This window comes from Aythya fuligula, chromosome 2 (genome assembly GCF_009819795.1).
Source record: "Aythya fuligula isolate bAytFul2 chromosome 2, bAytFul2.pri, whole genome shotgun sequence".
NCBI lineage: Eukaryota > Metazoa > Chordata > Aves > Anseriformes > Anatidae > Aythya > Aythya fuligula.
In genome coordinates this window covers 104,818,283-104,837,355 of record NC_045560.1, presented here as the reverse complement: position 1 = coordinate 104,837,355, position 19,073 = coordinate 104,818,283, and the positions used below count along the sequence as shown (strand labels likewise).

At 45.7% G+C, this 19,073-nt stretch overlaps 2 protein-coding genes across 5 annotated transcripts in view; one reads left to right on the top strand and one right to left on the bottom strand.

The window, feature by feature from the left end:
• The first annotated feature begins 28 nt into the window (after positions 1 to 28).
• Positions 29 to 12,065, top strand: PRELID3A (PRELI domain containing 3A). Of its 4 annotated transcripts, XR_004252918.1 has the most exons (8): positions 29 to 121; positions 1,711 to 1,879; positions 2,267 to 2,356; positions 3,104 to 3,174; positions 3,268 to 3,370; positions 5,167 to 5,255; positions 7,227 to 7,269; positions 8,280 to 8,335. XR_004252918.1 is itself a non-coding variant. In XM_032181872.1 (7 exons), the coding sequence occupies exons 1-6, from the start codon at positions 90 to 92 to the stop codon at positions 8,391 to 8,393; spliced, it is 579 nt and encodes a 192-aa protein (XP_032037763.1). In that variant the 5' UTR covers positions 29 to 89; the 3' UTR covers positions 8,394 to 8,409; positions 8,546 to 12,065. The 4 variants fall into 4 exon arrangements, 3 of the variants coding, with proteins under 3 accessions (XP_032037763.1, XP_032037764.1, XP_032037762.1); XM_032181872.1 differs by lacking the exons at positions 5,167 to 5,255; positions 7,227 to 7,269 and adding an exon at positions 8,546 to 12,065 and having other exon boundaries at positions 8,280 to 8,409; XM_032181873.1 differs by lacking the exon at positions 7,227 to 7,269 and having other exon boundaries at positions 8,280 to 8,342.
• A 3,615-nt stretch (positions 12,066 to 15,680) lies between these two features.
• SPIRE1 (spire type actin nucleation factor 1) overlaps positions 15,681 to 19,073 on the bottom strand; it is a 125,667-nt gene continuing 122,274 nt past the window's right edge. Inside the window, exon 16 of the mRNA XM_032181344.1 lies at positions 15,681 to 18,937. Within this exon, the coding sequence (XP_032037235.1) occupies positions 18,679 to 18,937 (259 nt within the window). The 3' untranslated portion in view covers positions 15,681 to 18,678. The remainder of the gene's footprint in view (positions 18,938 to 19,073) is intronic.

Here is a 19,073-nt window from a genome sequence, read left to right as displayed (position 1 = left end):
GGTGACGTCACCCGCCCCGCCCCCTCGCCGGCTGCTGGGTGCCGGCGCGCGCTGCCCTGCGCCCGCCCGCGCCCGAAATCGCTCCGGCCATGAAAATCTGGAGCTCGGAGCACGTCTTCGGGTGAGCGCCCAAAGCCGCGCGGGCGGGCGGGTGTTGGTTGCGCCGGGCTGGCTGTGACCGGCCGGGGTCCTGGGTGCTAACAGCGGGCAGGGGGAGGGCAGGGGGCTCGGGAGGGGGCTCGGCAGGGCGCTCGGCAGGGCTGCTGGTGTGGGCTGCAGCCGGTGTTTGGCGTTTGGTTCGGCAGTTTAACGCTGCCCCCCCCCCGCATCGCGCAGTGGTGCTGTGCGGGTAGGGCAGGGCTGCGAGGTGCCGAGCCGTGTCGCATCGCGGCCCCGAAACCCCCCCCCGGGGCTGCTGTGGGCTCCCTGACCTTATCAGCTCCTCTATCTGCTGCTGCTGTGCTCGTGTGGGCGCTGCAGGCAGCAGGGGGGGGTCCTGCAGCACCCCCCAGGCTGTGGGATGTGAGGGCGAGCAGCCTTCTCCTGCCCCCTGCCCCAAAATATTAACTGGGTTTTGCCCCATCCTGCTGCTTCTCGCCCTTCTGCACCGGCTTTAAGACCAAAAAGTAGCGAGCCGAAAAATCAAATCCCTTTAGGGCCACGAGTGCAGCTGCTGGCACCCGTAACCCCCTGGAGTTGGGCACCCACAGCGGGTTTGTGGGGGTGCCTTCAAAGGCTGCAGGTCTGCCAGGTACCCTGTGTACAGAAACGGGTCTTCAGGAACAAAATCTCCCTGTTGGATCAAGTCCTTGGTGTATCCTGCCCCTGCTGGGGCCCTAGCCTTGGTACAAGGGTACATGAAGTCCCACAGCCTGTGGACAGGCTGTCCTCCGGTGGTGGGGCTGCTCGGGTCTACATAGCTGGAGGTTATCAAAGCTTAATGACCTCAAAACACTTTTCACAAACAAAACTTTTCAAAACATCTTTCACCAGAACAGTTCTGTACTGAGAAGGGTATCCACAGCTGTACCTTGTGCTACCAGGCTGCCAAAACCAGCAGGAAAGGCGCCGACTTAAGGCAGCAGGGTTGAGGTGGTTTCCGAAAATCCATTTCTCTATTTTGAACTTCCTGATTACTTTAAAAAAAAATGAAGTAAACTTCACTTTGTTTTTTTTTTTGTTTTTACTCTAGGAGGAAACAGAAGGTAAAAATGTAGTTCTTGTTTGTTTGGTGTGGGTAACATTACAAAAGCATTCGGGTTGGAGTGGGCTTGTGGGGACATCTAGTCCAGCTTCCCCCTCCGAGCTGGGCTAACTCAAATACTGGGTCAGGTTTCTTTTACAGCTGAGTTCAGAATAGGTGGAGATTCAACAGCCTCTGTGGTCAGTCACCCTTTTTTTTTTGTATAGCTAATTGGAATGGCACACGTAGCAGCTTGCCTGCTGCCCCTTGCCCTTATTTCTGTTAGTCATGGGTTAATAATTCTTTTCTTCGCTCTGAAGATAGGAATATACATTGTTTTTCTGCTTGTGTACCAATGCTTTCTCACGGCCTTTCCAAGCATCACAGAATCCTGAAGGAATATTTGATGTGGGAGCTAGGAAGTTGTACAGCACGTGCCATGTTGTGGAAAGCTCAAGCAGACTAGTTGCTTGAATACTTGCAATTAAACGCAAAATAGTTACAAATGTCTTTTCTTCTTTTTCCAGGCACCCCTGGGACACGGTGATCAAAGCTGCGATGAGGAAGTACCCCAACCCGATGAATCCATGCGTGGTAGGAGTAGATGTCCTCGACAGGAGCCTTGACAACCAGGGGAGGTTGCACAGTCACCGCCTGCTCAGCACAGAGTGGGGATTGCCAAGCATTGTGAAAGCGGTATGATTTTCCAGGCTTAATGCTTTATTAGGGGGTGTGATGCATTTATGTCATCAGGTGAACTGGGGCTGAATTCAAAGTAAAAGCTTGATTGATAGGAAGCGTCATCCACAAATATCATGCAAGCTGTAATCAGCACAGTTTGTAGCTATAATACGTTGTAGGCTTTAATATGCCCACAGTGTTTTTTACGTCTGTACATGCTTTCTAGACTGGTCTGTGTCATTCTGTATGACATGCAAATTACCGCCATGTAATCTTACCACTGATCACAGTGTCTGGGTATTTGAGAGGTGTATTCATTTGGGATTTATGCTTTCTTTTTTGTTGTTTGTTTGTTTTTAGTACTAAACTTTATTCTTTATCGTTGTCTTTCTTCACTTTCAGATTTTAGGAACAAGCAGAACTCTGACTTACATTGAAGAACATTCTGTGGTAGATCCAGTAGAAAAAAAGATGGAGCTTTGCTCAACTAATGTGAGTGATAGCTTAAGAAGTTTCTGATTAGTAGTTCTGGAGATTAGACGTTTCGTCTCTTAACATTTGGAAATGTGTTTACATCTTTCATTAGAAGGAGGGACGTGTCTTAGTTGGCTATTTTTTCTTCTTCTTCTTCACAAATACTTTGGGAACAAGCTTATACGATTGTGTTTTTAATAAAATTATTTCTCAGAATGCACGTGACAGCAGGGTAATGTTAAACACATTAAAGTCTATTAACAACAAATATTTTACTTTGAAATGCCTTTTTTCCACAAGTATAAACGAAGCATTTCCCTAATTTTTGAAGGGAACTTGTACTTATCAGATGTGATGTAGAGTTATTTGTAGGAGAGCCTGGTCTCTGTACAAGAGGCATTTTCTTTCCTGAATATTAATTTTCTTTACCCTCAGAATAGTGTTACAGTGGTCTTGGTCTTAAAGAGCCTCTCTGAATCACATTACCTAAATCTGATATGGCTCAACAACATTAACAGAAAACAAACGGAAAACTGCTTGTGCAGCTTACTGTGAATAGGAACTTAGATGGTTATAATTAGATCTAGGATAGGACAAGATGCATCACCCTGTATAGGTATTTTTATTGACTGTGTTCTGGGTTTCATATTCTGTGTATGCTGTTTTGTCTCTGACATTAAAATGACTGCTCTGCTATTGAGTGGTGCTGTCGATAACGCAAAAAAAGTTGGAGGTGAGAATTTCAGGTCTTTCTTTCTCTTTAAGATTACTCTCACAAACTTGGTGTCTGTTGATGAGAGACTGGTTTACACGCCTCATCCTGAGAACCCTGAAAAGTAAGTAAGGCTATTGTGTGCTTTTTTATGTACAGGAGACAGTAGGTTAGTCAAATTCAGTTTAAGTATTAACTTCTCTTTATTCTCTTACAGAACTGTGCTAACGCAAGAAGCAATTATTACCGTCAAAGGCATTAGCTTGAGCAGTTATTTGGAAAGCTTAATGGCAAACACAATATCTTCTAACGCCAGAAAGGTGCGTATCCTTTATTCTGTTTTCTCCCTCTCTCCCCCCACAAACACCTTTCTTACTGTTGAAATCCGAATTGTCAAGCGTGTGTGCTGAGTGCTATATTCAATTTCTCTAAACTTTGTGCACAGAATTCCAATTGCCTTTTTGTAGAACCTCAGGAAGTAGAATATAATTTACCAATGTATGAAAAGGTTTCACTACTAAGTATCTGGTTTTCAGCTGGAATTGCACATAGGAACAAACCAACCTCCATGTGTATGCTACAGCAACGCATACCAGAAACATATGATTAGTGCTTAATTAGTGCTTTTTTTTTTTTTTTCTTTTTTCAAAGTACCTTTTTAAACACCAGCCATGTATTTACAGGAGTTAGTGCTAGTAGGTTACTTCCTTTTCAGCCTTTATAATCTGGATTTAGCAGGTTATGCCAGCATATTTTCTGTGCCTCTTTGCATAGCTCCTATCCATTATTGAGCTGTCTCCTTGCCTTTGGCTGAAAGTAGCGTCATGTCAGCAGAGGCATATTCTCTGAAGAGAGGAAACTATGCTGGCCTTTGTAGGTAACACTACACCCACTCCTCTGTCTTGTGCTCGCTTTTTCTTTTTGGCTTGCAGCCATAGAGATGAACTCCAGCACAGACAGAGTTTCCAGAGTGCTTGTTCCTGGACACTTTGTCCTACGCTTCTTTGGGGAAGGTGGGGAAGAAGTGGAGTTGATGGAGAAGCATTGACATCACTGCCTAGCAGCAGGATGAGTGCAGCTGAAATGTGAGCTTGTGCTCTGCATTGCTGGGGAGGTTCTGCACACTGGGAATTTGGCCCAGGTAACTTCTTCTGGGCCAGAGAGACAGCCCCTTTGTCCCTGTGAGAGATGTTGCTTGATGGAGACAGAGTAACCTGACTTAGTAGGAGGTATTGACCAACATATTAGAGAAGGAGAAAGTCTCCTTTGCCTCCAGTCTTTGTGCTTCTCCAAAAATGAGAGGAAGGCAGCTTAAAATGGGGGGATGAAGAAGGAGCGATGGGTAGTTTTTAGACACTGAAGAGTAACATTACCTAGGTGAGTGCTCTCTGTGTTGATCAGAAGGTCATAAATGGAATGTGTTTCAGATAAATTCCAATTCACTTTTGATCCAGCTTCCATTTAAAAGTCTATGCTGGGCATTTATTTTGATTTTACAACAGTAGTCTGGACTCTGGCTCACAACAAAACCTCAGCCTGACTCAGAGATAGCAAAGCACTGACTTGCTGGAGTGGCCACAACAACTGGGCACGCCTAGAAGTGCCAGCTGATTTCCTCTTGTGGCATCTGTCAAATTTGCATGGCTCCACTGAACTCAGAGAAAGTGTGAGAATATTTCTTGGTACCAATTCATGTGCTGCTGTGTGAAAGCTCAATTATTTTTTTAAAAGCTGTTCTTCTATTCTGCCTCTTTCAAATAACGCACTGTCTCACAATGTTCTTACAGAGGAAAAATATCATCTTGTTCTGTCTGTTTCCCTGAAGAGTTTCTTTACTGATAGTGAACTTGGCAGGAATTTGTACTCGAAGCCCTTTTCTTTGCTACCCAGTAACCTATTCTGCTATTACTAGCTCTTCTGGCATGCCATGCTACCCTTCTGGGTTCCTAGCACCCCTCTTAAACTTCATGACAGCTGCTGAAATACGCGTTGTTTCTGAAGAAATAAGTGTTGAGGTTTTTCTCTGAGGTAGAGGTGGCAGATTATGCTTTGTTATTGCACTTACAATGGAAAAATCTTTTGCCCTATGTTGTCGATGTTTTCTGTGTTACTCCAGGGGTGGGATGCTATTGAGTGGATAATTCAAAATTCTGAAAGCGCTCTAAGCTAGCAGTTCTCCACACCTGCAGTGTGCACTAACTAGTGGTAATGCCAGCCTTCTTCTTCTTGGTGCAGCATCTCAGCTTTCTGGCAGACGTGTGCATGGATTGTTGTGACGTGGATTCCATTAATTAACCTGCACGTGTGTTTGGTACGCGTTACATACAGGAATGGCAAATTTTCATTATGCTGCAGCTGTAGAGAGTTGGTCACACCTGGATGGGATCAGTTAGCCCGTGCTCGTGTCACTGAACCATCAACCTGCTGCAGCTCTGTCTTGTGCCACGTTATTGCTTGTGGTATGGAAGTGGAATGATGACTGCAAACACCTGGGCAGGGGAACGAGCCCCTCTATCACGTGTTTGCTCTGGTCCTAATTTGGTGATTCCAGTGTGTAGCACAGGTGCCCGAAGGAATTATTAGCACATTGTTTAATGAAATTGGCACAATAAAAACAAAGCAGAATCATACTCCTAGGATATAAAATGGGCTTCTTAAAACAGATTGCCTAAGAAGGGTAATCTTTCGCATGGTACAATTGTATTTTGCTTTTCTTATGCCTGAGGAGTATTGTTGCCCTTCTGTCAGCCTCTGTGGAAATCTGTACAAAGTTTGAACTCTCTTGCTGTTTTTCACTCAGTCTGTAGTTATATTCTTTTTGGTAGTGGTGTGTCCCTTAAGCTATCAACTGTGACAAAGTCTGACTTCAAGGCTGAGAGAACTGAGTGAAGTTGCCTCTGATGCCTCTGTGGATGGTTTTCCTTCTGCTAGCCAGTGTAGCCTGTCTCTGTCATTCCTGTATTAGCTCACACTTCCACTGACAAGACTAAATTTAAAAAAATAGCCCATCGTGCTGCTTCTGTCTGTTAAGAATTCAGGGTCTTTGTACACTGCTTACTTCGAGGTCAGTGTATGTAACGAGTGTTTGCTTCGATGTTCTCATTCCACTAAGCTTTTCTGGCTGTTTCTCTAGAAAACTGTCAACTACGCAGGCTCAGCATTTATCAACCACTTCAGCTATACCAACAAACCTTCATATGTGGTGTGTGGTCTACTGAACCCATCACGCTGCTAACACGTGCAACGAAGACTAATGTACCCTGCATGCCTGGTTATGAATGTGCTTGCTTAATCAGTTACTACAGAAATTGTTGTGCACCGTAAAACTTTATAGACCAATCCTCTGTCAGATTTTTTCTCAAAACGGGTAGCTCTGCAATACTCAGATGTTTTACACCTTGTTACATTTTGTAACTTAATTTCCCGTGCAGAATACTCCTGAGACCTTCCTTGCCAGCACCACGGGTTTATTCTTAGCTGCAAATTATAGCAAACAGCGTATGCAGGTCTAAGAAAAAATGTGCAGACCTCCGTAGCTGTTAAAGCTGCAGGAGATGTTTTAGCACTCGAGTTGAATGTTACACTTGCTGTTTTGTCTCCTCAACAAGTAGATTATATTAACTAAAATGCTGTGACGTGGTTGTTTCGTAGTCAGGGCCTGAAAGAATCTCTATCTTTCTACTGAGCATTTTTCTGCATCAGAGGTGTTTGACTTTCTGACCAGCTCCCTCTGTGTGATTACATAAATAAAACGTAGAAGGCACTGCTGTCTTACTCAGTTCTCCGTTCCTGTGTGTCACCCAGGAGAGGACATTTTAACCTGACTTGTAAATACCCAGTGCATGCTCGCTGAAAGATGATTCCCTCCCTCTCCCCCCACTTTGTTCCTGATCGAGCACTCTGCTCAGCTAATTCATGGCCAGTTACACCGCGTTGCTGTGCAGTAGCCTGCTCTCGTCAGCTCGTGTGCTTTTACACATGCTTTGCTGGCGTTCCCTGGTCTCACACAGGACGTAGATGTGGTGGAAGTAATCACCCGCTGAAGCACGATGCAAGTGGAGGAACTTAGAAATTAAACCATGCTTGTGCTCTTCTAAGGAATTTTTGCAGCAGCCCATGCTTAAATGGGACAGTAGAAATAATTCCTTTTTCAATTTTGTTTATTTTTTTTTAAAGGCATATCATATAATAAGAGAACTTGAAGCTGTTAGCTCTTGAGGTAGGTCAGGGTACAGACAAATCCCCCTTGCTTGAGCTCTGGCCAAAGGCTGAATGCTCTGTTGTGTGGCTGGCTTTTCACCCTTAAGTGGGTGACTTTTCTCTGTTTAAAGACTTTGTGTTTATTCTGTGAGTCCCTGTAGAATGAAAAACCTGAAGGGAACCAGTGCTGGCCCTTCTCTGAACTTAACGAGTCTTGAGATAAACCTTTTACTTCCAGAACCCCTGTCTGCCAGTTCATGCTTTCCACTGGTTCTACCTCTTGTGGTCACTGGAGTGCAGGTGCTGCGGTGTCTTCTTAAGGCAAAAGACTTCTGACCTGCTTGCTTTGCTGGATCCCACCACTCTTACTAAAACGTAGGCTGTCAGTGCCTGGCTTTGAGGCACTCCCGACCCTTTCTGAGAACTGGGTGAAGAAAGACCGTCCCTTGATATACAGGGTGCAGCTGTTATCTCTCCAAGCAGTCTGTTTTATATGCTGAAAAGTCACTGTGCATGAATACAGAAGTGAGTGCAAGACCATCTCTTTGAACTCTAGCTAGAGATCGAATCAATCAGCTGCTACGTCAAAGAGAGCTTGGAAGACTGTCTTTCTTTGTCCTGGATCTTCTCAAAAAGTGTCCATACATATCTTGGTTAAGGAACCTGCAAACAGTGTGTAGATTCTTTCATAAATTTGCTGGTATTTCTGGGTGGTGGGAGCAGCAAACAGTAAAAATGGCAATCCTCTTCCACAAGGGAACATAAATGCTGGGTGAGGCTTTTTGCAGAGATGCACGGCTGCGAGCTCACAGCAATATTGCATTTACTTCTTGTTTATGGGTTGCACAGATGCCTTTGCAGTGAAATTTCAGTTAGATGAGAAATAATCAATACAATCCCGTATGGAACCACGCAGGGCACAGAACTAATTTTAAAACAAATCTCATGTCTGACAGAGGAAGAACTATAGAAGCATTAGCAGCGACGCTGTGTTTGTTCTGATCCTAAATTTCAGTATTTTCTTGGCAGGGTCGAGACGCCCTGGAGTGGGTGATCAGCAAACTAAACACAGAACTGGAGGAGCTGAAGTCAACGCGCGAGGGCGTGAAACCAGCCATGGCAGCGGCATCAGCAGAAAAATAAAAGCCAAAAGTACCAAGTAACTGACAAAAAAAAATATATTATTCTGCTGACTGCTTTATAGATCTCCCTAACAAGGCTGATCTGCATAGTTTTTATACGTTTGTAAGAACATAGGATCAGCAGAAAAGTAACCTCATCTTTCATCTCCACAGCAGCTCCTGCGGCCTACCGAAGGCTGAACTGACCACCTGCAGACGCTCTTTTCATGTAAACGATTTCTTTTAAACACTGGAAACAAAATGTTTAGCACATTTAAAACTGCCTAAATGTGCCTTGTGTAACAAAGAATGAGAGTATGTTATATTTTACACCATCTCGGTTTTTCATACTGAAACTTGAAAAGAACTCGTGTTTGTTGAGGGTTCTCCACGCGAGCATTTGTTCTGTGAAGGGCCCATGGGTACTAGAGCACTGAATTTTGTTTGGTTTGTAACCTGGCAGCGTCTTACAACCATTTAAAGGGAACTACATGAGACAGGACATGATACTCTAGAGGAAGATACCTATCTAGAGAATCATCTCCAAAAGCTAACACTTGTGTGATGCTAACTCTTCTTATGTTGTTTAAATGTGCTGTCTGAACGTGGCGGATGCTTTACCTCTTAGATGTTCATATCCCAACGAAGACAAAGTTTCTGTCGATGTTTGATGTTAATAGCCTAAACAGATGGTTGTTTTTTTTTTTCTTTTGGGGGGAGGTTATAATTTATTTTCCTATTTATTAACTTTCCCTAGTTCCTCCCCTCACTAGCAGAAGAGGAGTGGTAATTCCTGGAAGGTGCTGGAAAATACTTCTCTTATTTAGCTGTAAGAAGGGCACTTGTAGGCTACTTGAATGAAGAGGCTGTGCTGTTCCACTGCTCCTTGCTCTTCACAGAATGTCTTAACTGAGGAAGAGATTGATGCAATAACCAGAAGAGTCGAAATAAGCAGGAAGTTTGAAATCCGAAGGGTGATGTTTCATAAACACATGTTTTTCACGTCCTAAAAGGAGAAAACAAAGAGCACAAGAAAAACAAGCGGACTCTCCTTTTTGGATGCTTTCTACAAACTACTGACTACTAGCGTAACTGATCTTTTCAACACTTTGCCACATTGATACAAATGTTTTTAGTATTCTTTTAACTGCTTCTCGTTATCTGGAAAAATACTGCAGTTACTGTTGAAATTGCCTCCTTTAAAATATACAGAAATAGATACTGGAAATGGGTACCAGCCTTTGTCAGAAGTTCACAAAACTTTCTTACTTGGTCAGGTGTAGTATGTGTTTCTTAGACAGCCCTCTGTTGGGGCATTTTAAATTATTTTTTTGTGTGTGCACAAACCGAAATAAATGTTGCAAGGATGTTTACTTGTCCAAGTGGCAAACCGTATATTTAGGAAGCTGTTAAAAAGCATGAGTAACATCTTTTAAAAAAAAAAAAAAAAAAAAAAAAAAAAAAAAAAAGAGAGTAAAATGTGGTCATTGTTTTGATCTGGTCATTTAAAATGTCTGTAGCTTAAGGGAATCTCAGAGTTTGCATTCTGTTTAGCTTGAAAGTGAATATTAATTTGGCTGTAAGTATAGTCAAGCTAAATTACATGATCCTAATAAACTTTAGATACATATCTAGATACTAGTAAAAAGTAACGAAATGAGTAGCTGATTGCTATTTTTATATGGACCTTAAGCCTTTCTCGTTTCGGAACAGAAACTTAGACTTGAAAGTCTGCTGATAGCAGCTCCTTTCTGGAAGATCTGCTGGATAGTTGTGGTGCAAGTCATGGTCATGCTTCCCTGGTGAGCAACGCCACTTCCTGTGCAAAGAATGCAGAAGCTGCTGTAGCACCTTGTGATGTTGGGCTAGGGGAGTGCAGCTGTTGCGAAGCTCTGCATATGAAAGGATAGGATGAGTAAGTGTTTGTGCATGTGGAGACCTGTACTGCAGCATTTCCGTATGTGCTGCTTGGAGATGGTGAAAACTAAACTGTGAGGGAGTGGAAAAGGTGTTGTTTTTTTTTTTTGAGGGGTTCGTGTATGGCTTCGGCTCAGAGGAAGAATTGTCTAAAGCTGCTTCGTACATCAGGTTTGAAGTAATTGCTTAGTGCTGTCTTAACCTGACTGATTTGTGCACATCGCCTTCAGCACTGGCTGCCCTCCCAGAAAGGTCACTGCGAGCACCTGCATCGTGCCCGGGGCCAAACTTGTCTGCTCTGCCTTAGGATCAGTACTAACTGTGCTTCTGTTTTTATTGATTACTTTGCGCTTTGTTTCCTTCTTCCAGAAACATCCTTACCTGCTTGTGTTGCAGCATCTCCTTTCAGTTTTTGTTCCCTGCTGGTTTCTCTCCACATTTCATGCGACTCAGGAGCTAGACAGCATGTGCTTGGCTTTCCAGTGTCCCCAGTGTCTCTGCTGCTCCACTCACCACTGCTCAACACCTTGTCTTCTGGAGCTCAGCCCTCTGCTGGTCTCTAAGCTAAATGGGAGAGGGGAAGCTTAGGGTAAGGAGGAGGCTAACTTCTTCAGAGGTCAGTTGTGGCAGCCAGCTGCCTCTTACGACTGCCAGAAGAGTGCTGCTGTTTCTTTGGGGTAGGTGGCACTCCTGCAGCTCTGGGCTTGTTGCTCTTCCTGCAATTGCTCACTTTGCCCATATGTACAAAGGGCCCTCGCCGTCAGTGGTCATACTGCGACCAGGCAGGCTGCAGTGTTTAGCAGGGGAAGTGGCTCTTAATTTCCTCTGAGCTTCTGTGGAGAGTTGGACTTTCTGCTTTCTGCTCATTGGGTTTGCACACAGCTTTCGCTCTCCTTCTGCTCTGACCATGTGAGTCTTGTCCGTGGGATCTGATGGGATCAGCAGCTGCATGTTCAGCCCTGCTGTACACAACCATTTTTCAAGCGTGCCGCTTCCCACCCCAGTTCTGGCACTGTTATAGTCTGAGTTTACCTTTTTTGGGAAAAAATTTTGGAATTGCATGTCTTGGTCTTGTACACCTATCCTTCCCTAGAGAAGCTCCCATCTCTTTTACTTACTGGTAATGGCTACAACGTATTTCTGAAGTTGTTTTTATGTCATGTGCACTGACTGAGTGTCAGAGGTGGAAAGCCACCTGATGGGAGGTGCTAGGGAGATTGCTGGGGCAGCTTTTTGTATCAGTGCAGAAACAGCCTGGTGTGCAGAAGGAAAGATGATCATAAAGCAGAAATAGTGCTAACTCATTAACTTGGAAGGATCTCGAAGCGCTGGGCACCAAGCAGAAGAAAGCTCAGCACATGTGACCACAAATGGGTAGGAAGTGCTGTCTCGAATGATAATCCTGCACTTTGAGAGTTAGAAATTGAATGACAGTAGTGTTTTGTGCTGTTCACGTGTTTCTCAACCACCAGGTTGCACTTCAAGAGAAAGGGAGGTGGGGGGATGTGTGCGTGGAGAGGAGCTTTGGTTTGAAGTGTGTGTCCAGCTTATCCTGTGTGCGACCATGTAATAAAGCAGCGCTGAGAAAGAGGAACCTGAACAGTGACATTCCTTGCTGTGGCAGTTTTCATATAAATCCTCGAGCGGAGCAGTTGGTAACACCTTTACTATTCTTGCATCTTCCTAGACTGTAAGCTGTGACGGCCAGGGATCTGTAAAGTGTCTGTGTACACTATGGTGCTATCTTAAATAAAAGATGTACTCAGTTAAAAAAAAATAAAAGTGTCCTGGGTATGGACTGTTGCTTTTTAGAGGAGTCTGCAGAAAAACTACTTGAGTTAGGCTGTGCTGGGAAACGCCAGGACAAAGTAAGAGGCTTCCTGGAAGTAGCTGTAGGCCATGCAGCACCCTGCTCAAAAGTCTGTCTGAACTGGTAATTCCACTGTCGGCTGCTTCATTTAGCAGTAAAGCAGGAAGGAGTCACCTAAATTAACTGTGACTGGTACCTGAGACCTTACTTAGCTAATAAGGTGTCTTCTTACCCCTCCCAACACCACTTGCCACAGGTCGGAATTACGCAGGTACGTGTTCGCCTTTTCCTTGCAGCTCCGGGGGGAGGTCATTGAATTTGTTAATGAAAGGCACTGCTGTGAAACGCCGCCTGTCCTCGATTAGGGTGATCAAGGCATGATGCTCATTTTTATTGGAAGGCACCTGCAAGGAAGATCACCAGTTCCTAATTTGGGGCCCCACTGGTAGTAGAACAGTTCTGACTCCTCCGTGATTTTTGTTTCTAACCTGGTTGAAATGGGCAGCAGCCAAGGCTCAGGGCTCTAACCAGCCAAACATCGAATGCGACTGACCCAGCTGTGCTGTGTAACACCCAGTGCGTCCCATTTTCACAAGTAGATCAAGCCAGAGCAACGAAATGCCATTTTAAACAACTTTTTATTAGCAATGCATGAACAAGAAATTGCATTTTAGTACCGCATAACATGAAAACAAACAGAAGACAATTCTACTGCCCTTCCCTGTGATGACAGCTGATGCCCCTGGTGTACCTGAAGCCACACGGAAGGTACATGTGCAGCGACAGCATAGAAGCAAGAGAAATTCAGAGGGGAAGGGTTTGTGCTTTAGGACTGTTAGTGTCCAAAAAGTGCATCTCCTGGTTGGGCTTTTCTCTTTTCTTAAGGAGGGGAAAGGGTCAGGGGAACCTTTATTAGTAACACAGCTCAAGTAATACACACCTCCTTTCATCTTTGTCTTGCTTTCTGATTAGGTAATGTAACCACCTGTGTTGGGTCTGTCTGAGCTGGAGTCACCTTTTCCCTGCAGCAGCCTGCACAGTGCTGTGCTCTGCACTCGTAGCTGGAACAGCACTGATATCACTCCAGTGTTGTGTCTATTGCTGCATAGTGCTGGCACAGCATCAGGACTCCTTCCAAGCCCCCAAGAGCCAGCAGGCTGGGGGTGGGCAAGTGATGGGGAGGGGACATTGCTGGGGCAGCTGACCTAAACCAACCAAAGGGATATTCCATAACACCTGATGTCACACTCAGCAATAAAAGGGCGGGGCTCTCGTGGGGGAGGGGGCTGTTCCTCCTGAACAACCACTACGCGTTTGAGGCCCTGCTTCCCGAACACCGCTCGCTGATGGGAAGTAGAGAATATTTTTTTCTCTCTCTGTGCTTCCGCGCGGACTGATTGCTTCTTTTGTCTCTGTTTTTTCCTCCCATTCCCTTTCCCTTTAATTAAACCTTTCTTATCTCAAACCTCGAGTTCTCTGTGTTGTATTTTCTCCCCCTTCCTCTTTGAGGAGAGGGGGAGTGAGAGAGCGGTTGTGGTGGAGCTCGGCTGCCCACCTGAGTAAAACCACCACACCACCACCCTTTTGATAGAAATGTGCTTGTCTTAAATGGTCTGAGCCAAACCGGGGCCGTGGCCTCTCGCTGTCCTGTAAGCTGGGTCCCGAGAACGCAGCCACTTTATGCTCACACGTCAATGGGATTGCCTATTCCCACCAATCTTTGGAAGCCAAACTTGCATCAACTATGCCTGTGTCCTTTAATTCTAGCTTTAGCACCCCCTGAAATCCAGTTTAGCAGCCCCAGGCACCCTGTCCTGCAAAATCCAAAACGCTGCCGGCCCACAGTGTGTATGTAGCACTGGCACAGCTCTGGGCTGAGAGACACGGGGAGGACCCAAAGCTTGATGTAAATGCTGCACCCATGTAGGAGGCACCAGGAATGCATTTTTCCTAATGGCTGCTCGTATTTTGCACTCACAGTGGTGTTTTTGTTGGTGGTGGTGATGATGTTTGTTTTTTTTTAATCAAACAGGTTAATAATCCAACAGGTCTTTTTCAGCTATGACTGTCCCTTAAGCAGCACCTCGAGATAAGGACTTTGCTTAGGCAATGTGTTCTGATTACAGAGCTGTCTGCCCCAAAGGCCTTCCCCTGGGACTGCTGTACGCAGCCCGTCTGTACCGCCAGCACAGCCCGGTGCTGCTTCTGTTGCCTCAGGATGCAGAGCGCAGGCGATGTACAGAGCTCAGCTTCAGGTCAGCCGGGCGTGCTGCTGCAAAACAGCCCGGCCAAATCCTTACTGCAAATCGTTCAGTGTCAAGCCAAGAGGGAGCAGCGAGGGCTCGCTCTGCCCTGGGCTGACACCAGGCCTGCCAGCAGGAGGGAGCGCGGATCAAGCTGCCAGGAGGGCAGTGCTCACAAACTTACATGTATGCATCAGGAAACGGGGGCCGTGTCTTTCTGTATGACATCAGACCGAGCTAATGCCCCTCTCTGCTTGTTTTCCTACCTTTACTATTTTCAGCAAGTAGTTACCAAAAGATAGTAATAAAAAAAAAATCAGAAACAATGAAACAGATCTTTATAGCTGGACTCAATGCTCATAAACATTCCCAGATTTACCTTAAGATCTATACACAGATACAAAAGAGTAAAAAAATAATAAACTAGAGCAGCTCCAAGTTAGCAACACGGAAATACTGTAAAATGTTTCGGTAATGTTAACAGAACCCATACGAGCACAAGGCTGCAGCAGCTGTCCCTCGTGCCTGTGTGGTGTCAGGGCTGTGCAGCTGAGCCTAGGAGATGGATGCAGTAAAGCACGGAGACAGCAGTCGTGAGAGGAAAGCTGGAGCTTTTGAATTAGTTTTAAACTCTACAGCACGCAGCTGTAGTGGCTAATGGTGGGTGCTGATGCTGAACTTGCCCAGGAGACAGAGGGACACTTGAAAGAGAAGAGGGAACAACACCGTGGCTGTGATAAAAATGCTCTCCCCGCTTCTGGTTTAAAAAACAAAATAAAACCAAGCAACCTAACAAGAAAAAACCCTCTCCAAGTGATTGCCAGCATTTCTCTCTCAAAGCTGAGGGCTGGCAATGCCTGAACACCTGCGCTACGTGCAGGGAAGGTCGGTGCTCCTCAGCAGCCCCCCGTCAGTGCTTGAAGTAACCACACCTGGGTTACAGCACCGAGCTGGAAATGATGGCTGCACACTCAGTGCGCCGTTGGGTGACATGAACAGTTTTATTTTATTGCTATTTTACGAGTGCTTCCTTCCCTTCCTGCAGCCCAGCCAGTGCTCGGCTGCTGTTCAATCATTTTCGTTAACAAACCTGTGCCAGAAGAACCAGCTGACTGAGCTTTACAAACCCATAAAAGCATGAAGAAAAAAAAAAAACACACACACAAAAAGGCGAGCTGATAGACATTTTACATTTGCTTCCACATGAATAATTAACACAGACAAAGGCTGTAATGGAAAGGCATTTTATTTTCGCCCAGTAACACCCCTCCCAGTATAACAGAAATAACGGGAAAAGGGAGGAAAAAAAAAAAAAAAAAAAACAACAAACAGCCAACAAACCCCATAAGCAATAATGTCACCATGAACATTTGCAGCTTCAGGTCCTGTAGGTGTGAGAGCTGCAGCAAGGCTCTGCTTGCTCCCTCCGTCGCAGCAGCGAGGCTCAGCTGGGGTTGAATCCTCCACAACAGGGGTCAGAGATGAAACAAGACTGACGCTGCCGGCGGCGTTTTTAACTCCTTGGGTCTCCCACGATCCATCTGAACAGGCTGTGGGCATATTAACGAAGCTAGAAAAGTAACGAGATGGTAAAAATTCCCAGAAGGGAGCTCGCTGTGCTGGTCCCACCTTCCTTTCGGCAATAATTCACTCTAAAATGCCTATGGGGCGCAAACTGCCTGGAGGGGCCAAAAGCAGTAACTCTAATAAAGGTAACAGCCAACACACATATAAATAGGACTCGTTTTCTTTTTAAAACACCACGGGAAGCTCGGTTCCCACTGCATGATTGATGGAGACTCCCTACACGTTAATAAATATATTACACCTATTTACAGGCTCCCGCTTTCGAAGCTCAGAGCAGGGCCGGGACGTGCAGGCGGGCGACAGGAGGGGACCGGGGATGCCAGCGCAAGCAGCGAGGTGGAAAGCTGAAAACAGCAGCGAGATGGAAAGCTCAGAGCAGCCCTCGCTCTCTGCAGAGAGGCAGAAAGCACGCGAGGTGAGCTCCCCCTCCATGCTACCCCTGCGCAGCTGCCCGGAGGCTCAGCCGCTGCCCCATAGCGCTGCCGAGGCGGAGGGGCCTTGGCACGTCCTGGGGGATTGCTCGGGATTTCTTGGTCCTTGCTGCCAGCTCTGCGATGCCCGAAACCCTTCTCAAAGGGGAAGATAAGCTGCCGGGCTAAGAGGCTTGAAGATGCCGAAGAAAAGGATGGGGGAGCTCGGAGTGAGACGTCACGCGCTTCTGTCGGCCTAGCTCTCCCGGTGCACGCTGCAGCAAACCCGAGGCCTGGTTTTGGCACAGAAATGAGAGAAAGTGCTGATGGGGCTGAGATCAGGCGGTCCTTCCAGCAGCATCAGGGCCCTTTCAAGCTGTCCCTGCAATCCTACGTCCTTACCCTCCCACGCCAAGCGCTTCCAGAGGCACCCCAGAAAGGCCCTGACACCCGACCTTACACGGGGCAGCTGAAGAGGGTGAGCTGGCCCTGGCCTTTCCCGTTCAGATTGGGTCAGAAAGATGCTAAAACGTTATTTCAATCAGCTCTGCGTACGCACAATCCTCATTTTCCGTTCAGAGAAAAAGAAGGAGGGACGAATCTGTGGGAAGGCTTAAGGAGACTTTCGCCTGTGCTTTTCGAATCACCGTGGATATACACGAGTGGCTGCTCCGAAGGCTGCAACATTACATGCGAATAGACATTTGGGGAAAGGGAAGGGAAAGGGAAGGGGATGGGAAAGAGGATGGGGAAAGGGGAATCATCCTCCCCAGGGCAGCAGCAGCGCACGGCGCCACGCCAGGGCTGACGGGGCCGTCTGCCTCCCCCCGGGCTCCCAAACGCACCAGGAGGATTTGTTTTGGTGAATGCACCATCCAAATCACATCGGGTTAAATCCGGTCCCAGCTACTTTGGAGCAGTTCTGAGGTATCTCTCATTAATCCTTAGTATAGAAATGTTAATAAATAGATCTGAAACTTCTTTTTTTCTGCTATGTCACTCTATAATACACTGCTATATAGATATTAAATACGCCTCAGGGTATTAAAAAATTTATGAAAAAAGTTACAGTAGTTGATTTTCAAGTATTAATAACTTGGCTATATTAGCTTGTTTTTAAATACCAAAACGATCCGGCCCCAAATCATAGACTAAACTCCGTCTACGCCTGCATTTAAAAAAAAAAAGTACTTTGAAAATTTAAAAAAAAGTGCAAAAAAAGCATGTGATGTCAGTTAGCAGTGTACCACCGTTGGGACTTCTAACCAACTAGTCTAGCATTCTTCTGTGAGTAAATTAAAAAGGGAAAAAGAAAGAAAAAAAGGGATGGGGGGGGAACAGAGCGACTGCTCCCAATCTGAGACAGCGCCGTCCCAAATTTCAGCAGAATCCTAATTTTTACAGCCAAGTTATAAACCCCAGAAAAAATGGGGATACCAGTGGATATGCTGTCAGACATAACGATAGCAGTATTTGCGTGCTCCACTATAATACAAATGTACACCTTCACCCACCCTCTCCTCTGAGGAACCACGTGAACAACTTGACAGGTTTCCAGTTGAGAAGCCTCCCTTATTTCCTCCCCACACGCTGTACAACTGTCTGCTACTAAAATTTACTAGTATTCATCATCGTACATTCGAGACAGAACGTGAACCACTAAAACCTGCTCAGGAGACGCTCAGAAGAACACTAAGGCTTAAGAAGTAGAGCAGCTCAGGGGAACAGCCGGCCGCACAGGCAGACAGCTGTCACGTTATTTTGCCCCAGTACACAGACTGTGAGGTCCTGGGCTGGGCCCTGATCTCAGAGCAACAGAAATGGTTCAAAGAAAGACAATTTGAACCATAATTGCTCATGCTAGGTGCCTGGTGTGCGAGTTGACTCCTTGTTTTTCAATCTAGGATGTGAGCATTACTAGCCTGGTAATGCCAATATGACTTACTGTTTGCTACCGTGCTAACACTGACACTTTGTTAGGTTTGGTTCTCCATCAAACATGTTTTAGCTCATCTCCTGAAAAATGATTCAAAGAGTGGTTAAAAAAAAAAAAGGACTGAAAGCAAGAAAAAGCTTTCTAGTTTCAATGCACACGTACAAAAGAGGCAACAATTTCAAACTATTGATTTTCTTCCAGTGCTGACCCATTGCATCCCATTCTGTACAGATAAAAACAGCCTTCTGTGTCTCTGGAAAGCATTGGAGTAGGAAATCCTGTGATCTAATGCAAATTCAGGCCTGTCAAGTGAAACGAAGCAACGGAGTGAGAATCCAGTTTTCGTGACCTTTCTTATGGACAATGACCTCATGAAGACAAAAGCAAAGCAAAAGGCACAAGGCTCAGATCTCATTGATAGTCCTTTCAGAGGGGCAGTATTCAGAGGTTCCTGGCGAGGACATGTAGAAGGACTGCGTTTTCCTTTTTAACCTGGCTCGCTTGTTGGCCAGAGAGAGGCTGCGCCGGCTTGAATTGATGATTTCTGAAATAAACTTCTTGCAGTCCACGCACACCTCCATCGTGCTCCAGTCCTCCATTAATTCTTTGGGAAACTGCAGCTCTTCATTGGACTTATCCACGGATTTGGACCTTGAGGCCAACCTGAAAGGCAAAAGAGCAGGACTCATCTCACTATTTAGCAGCATGGCAGTGGGCACCCAGGGATGCCTTCAGGAAACAGCCAAGACAGAATGGTCTGGACTCCAGTTATCCTTTTTCCTATCCCAAAAATGACACC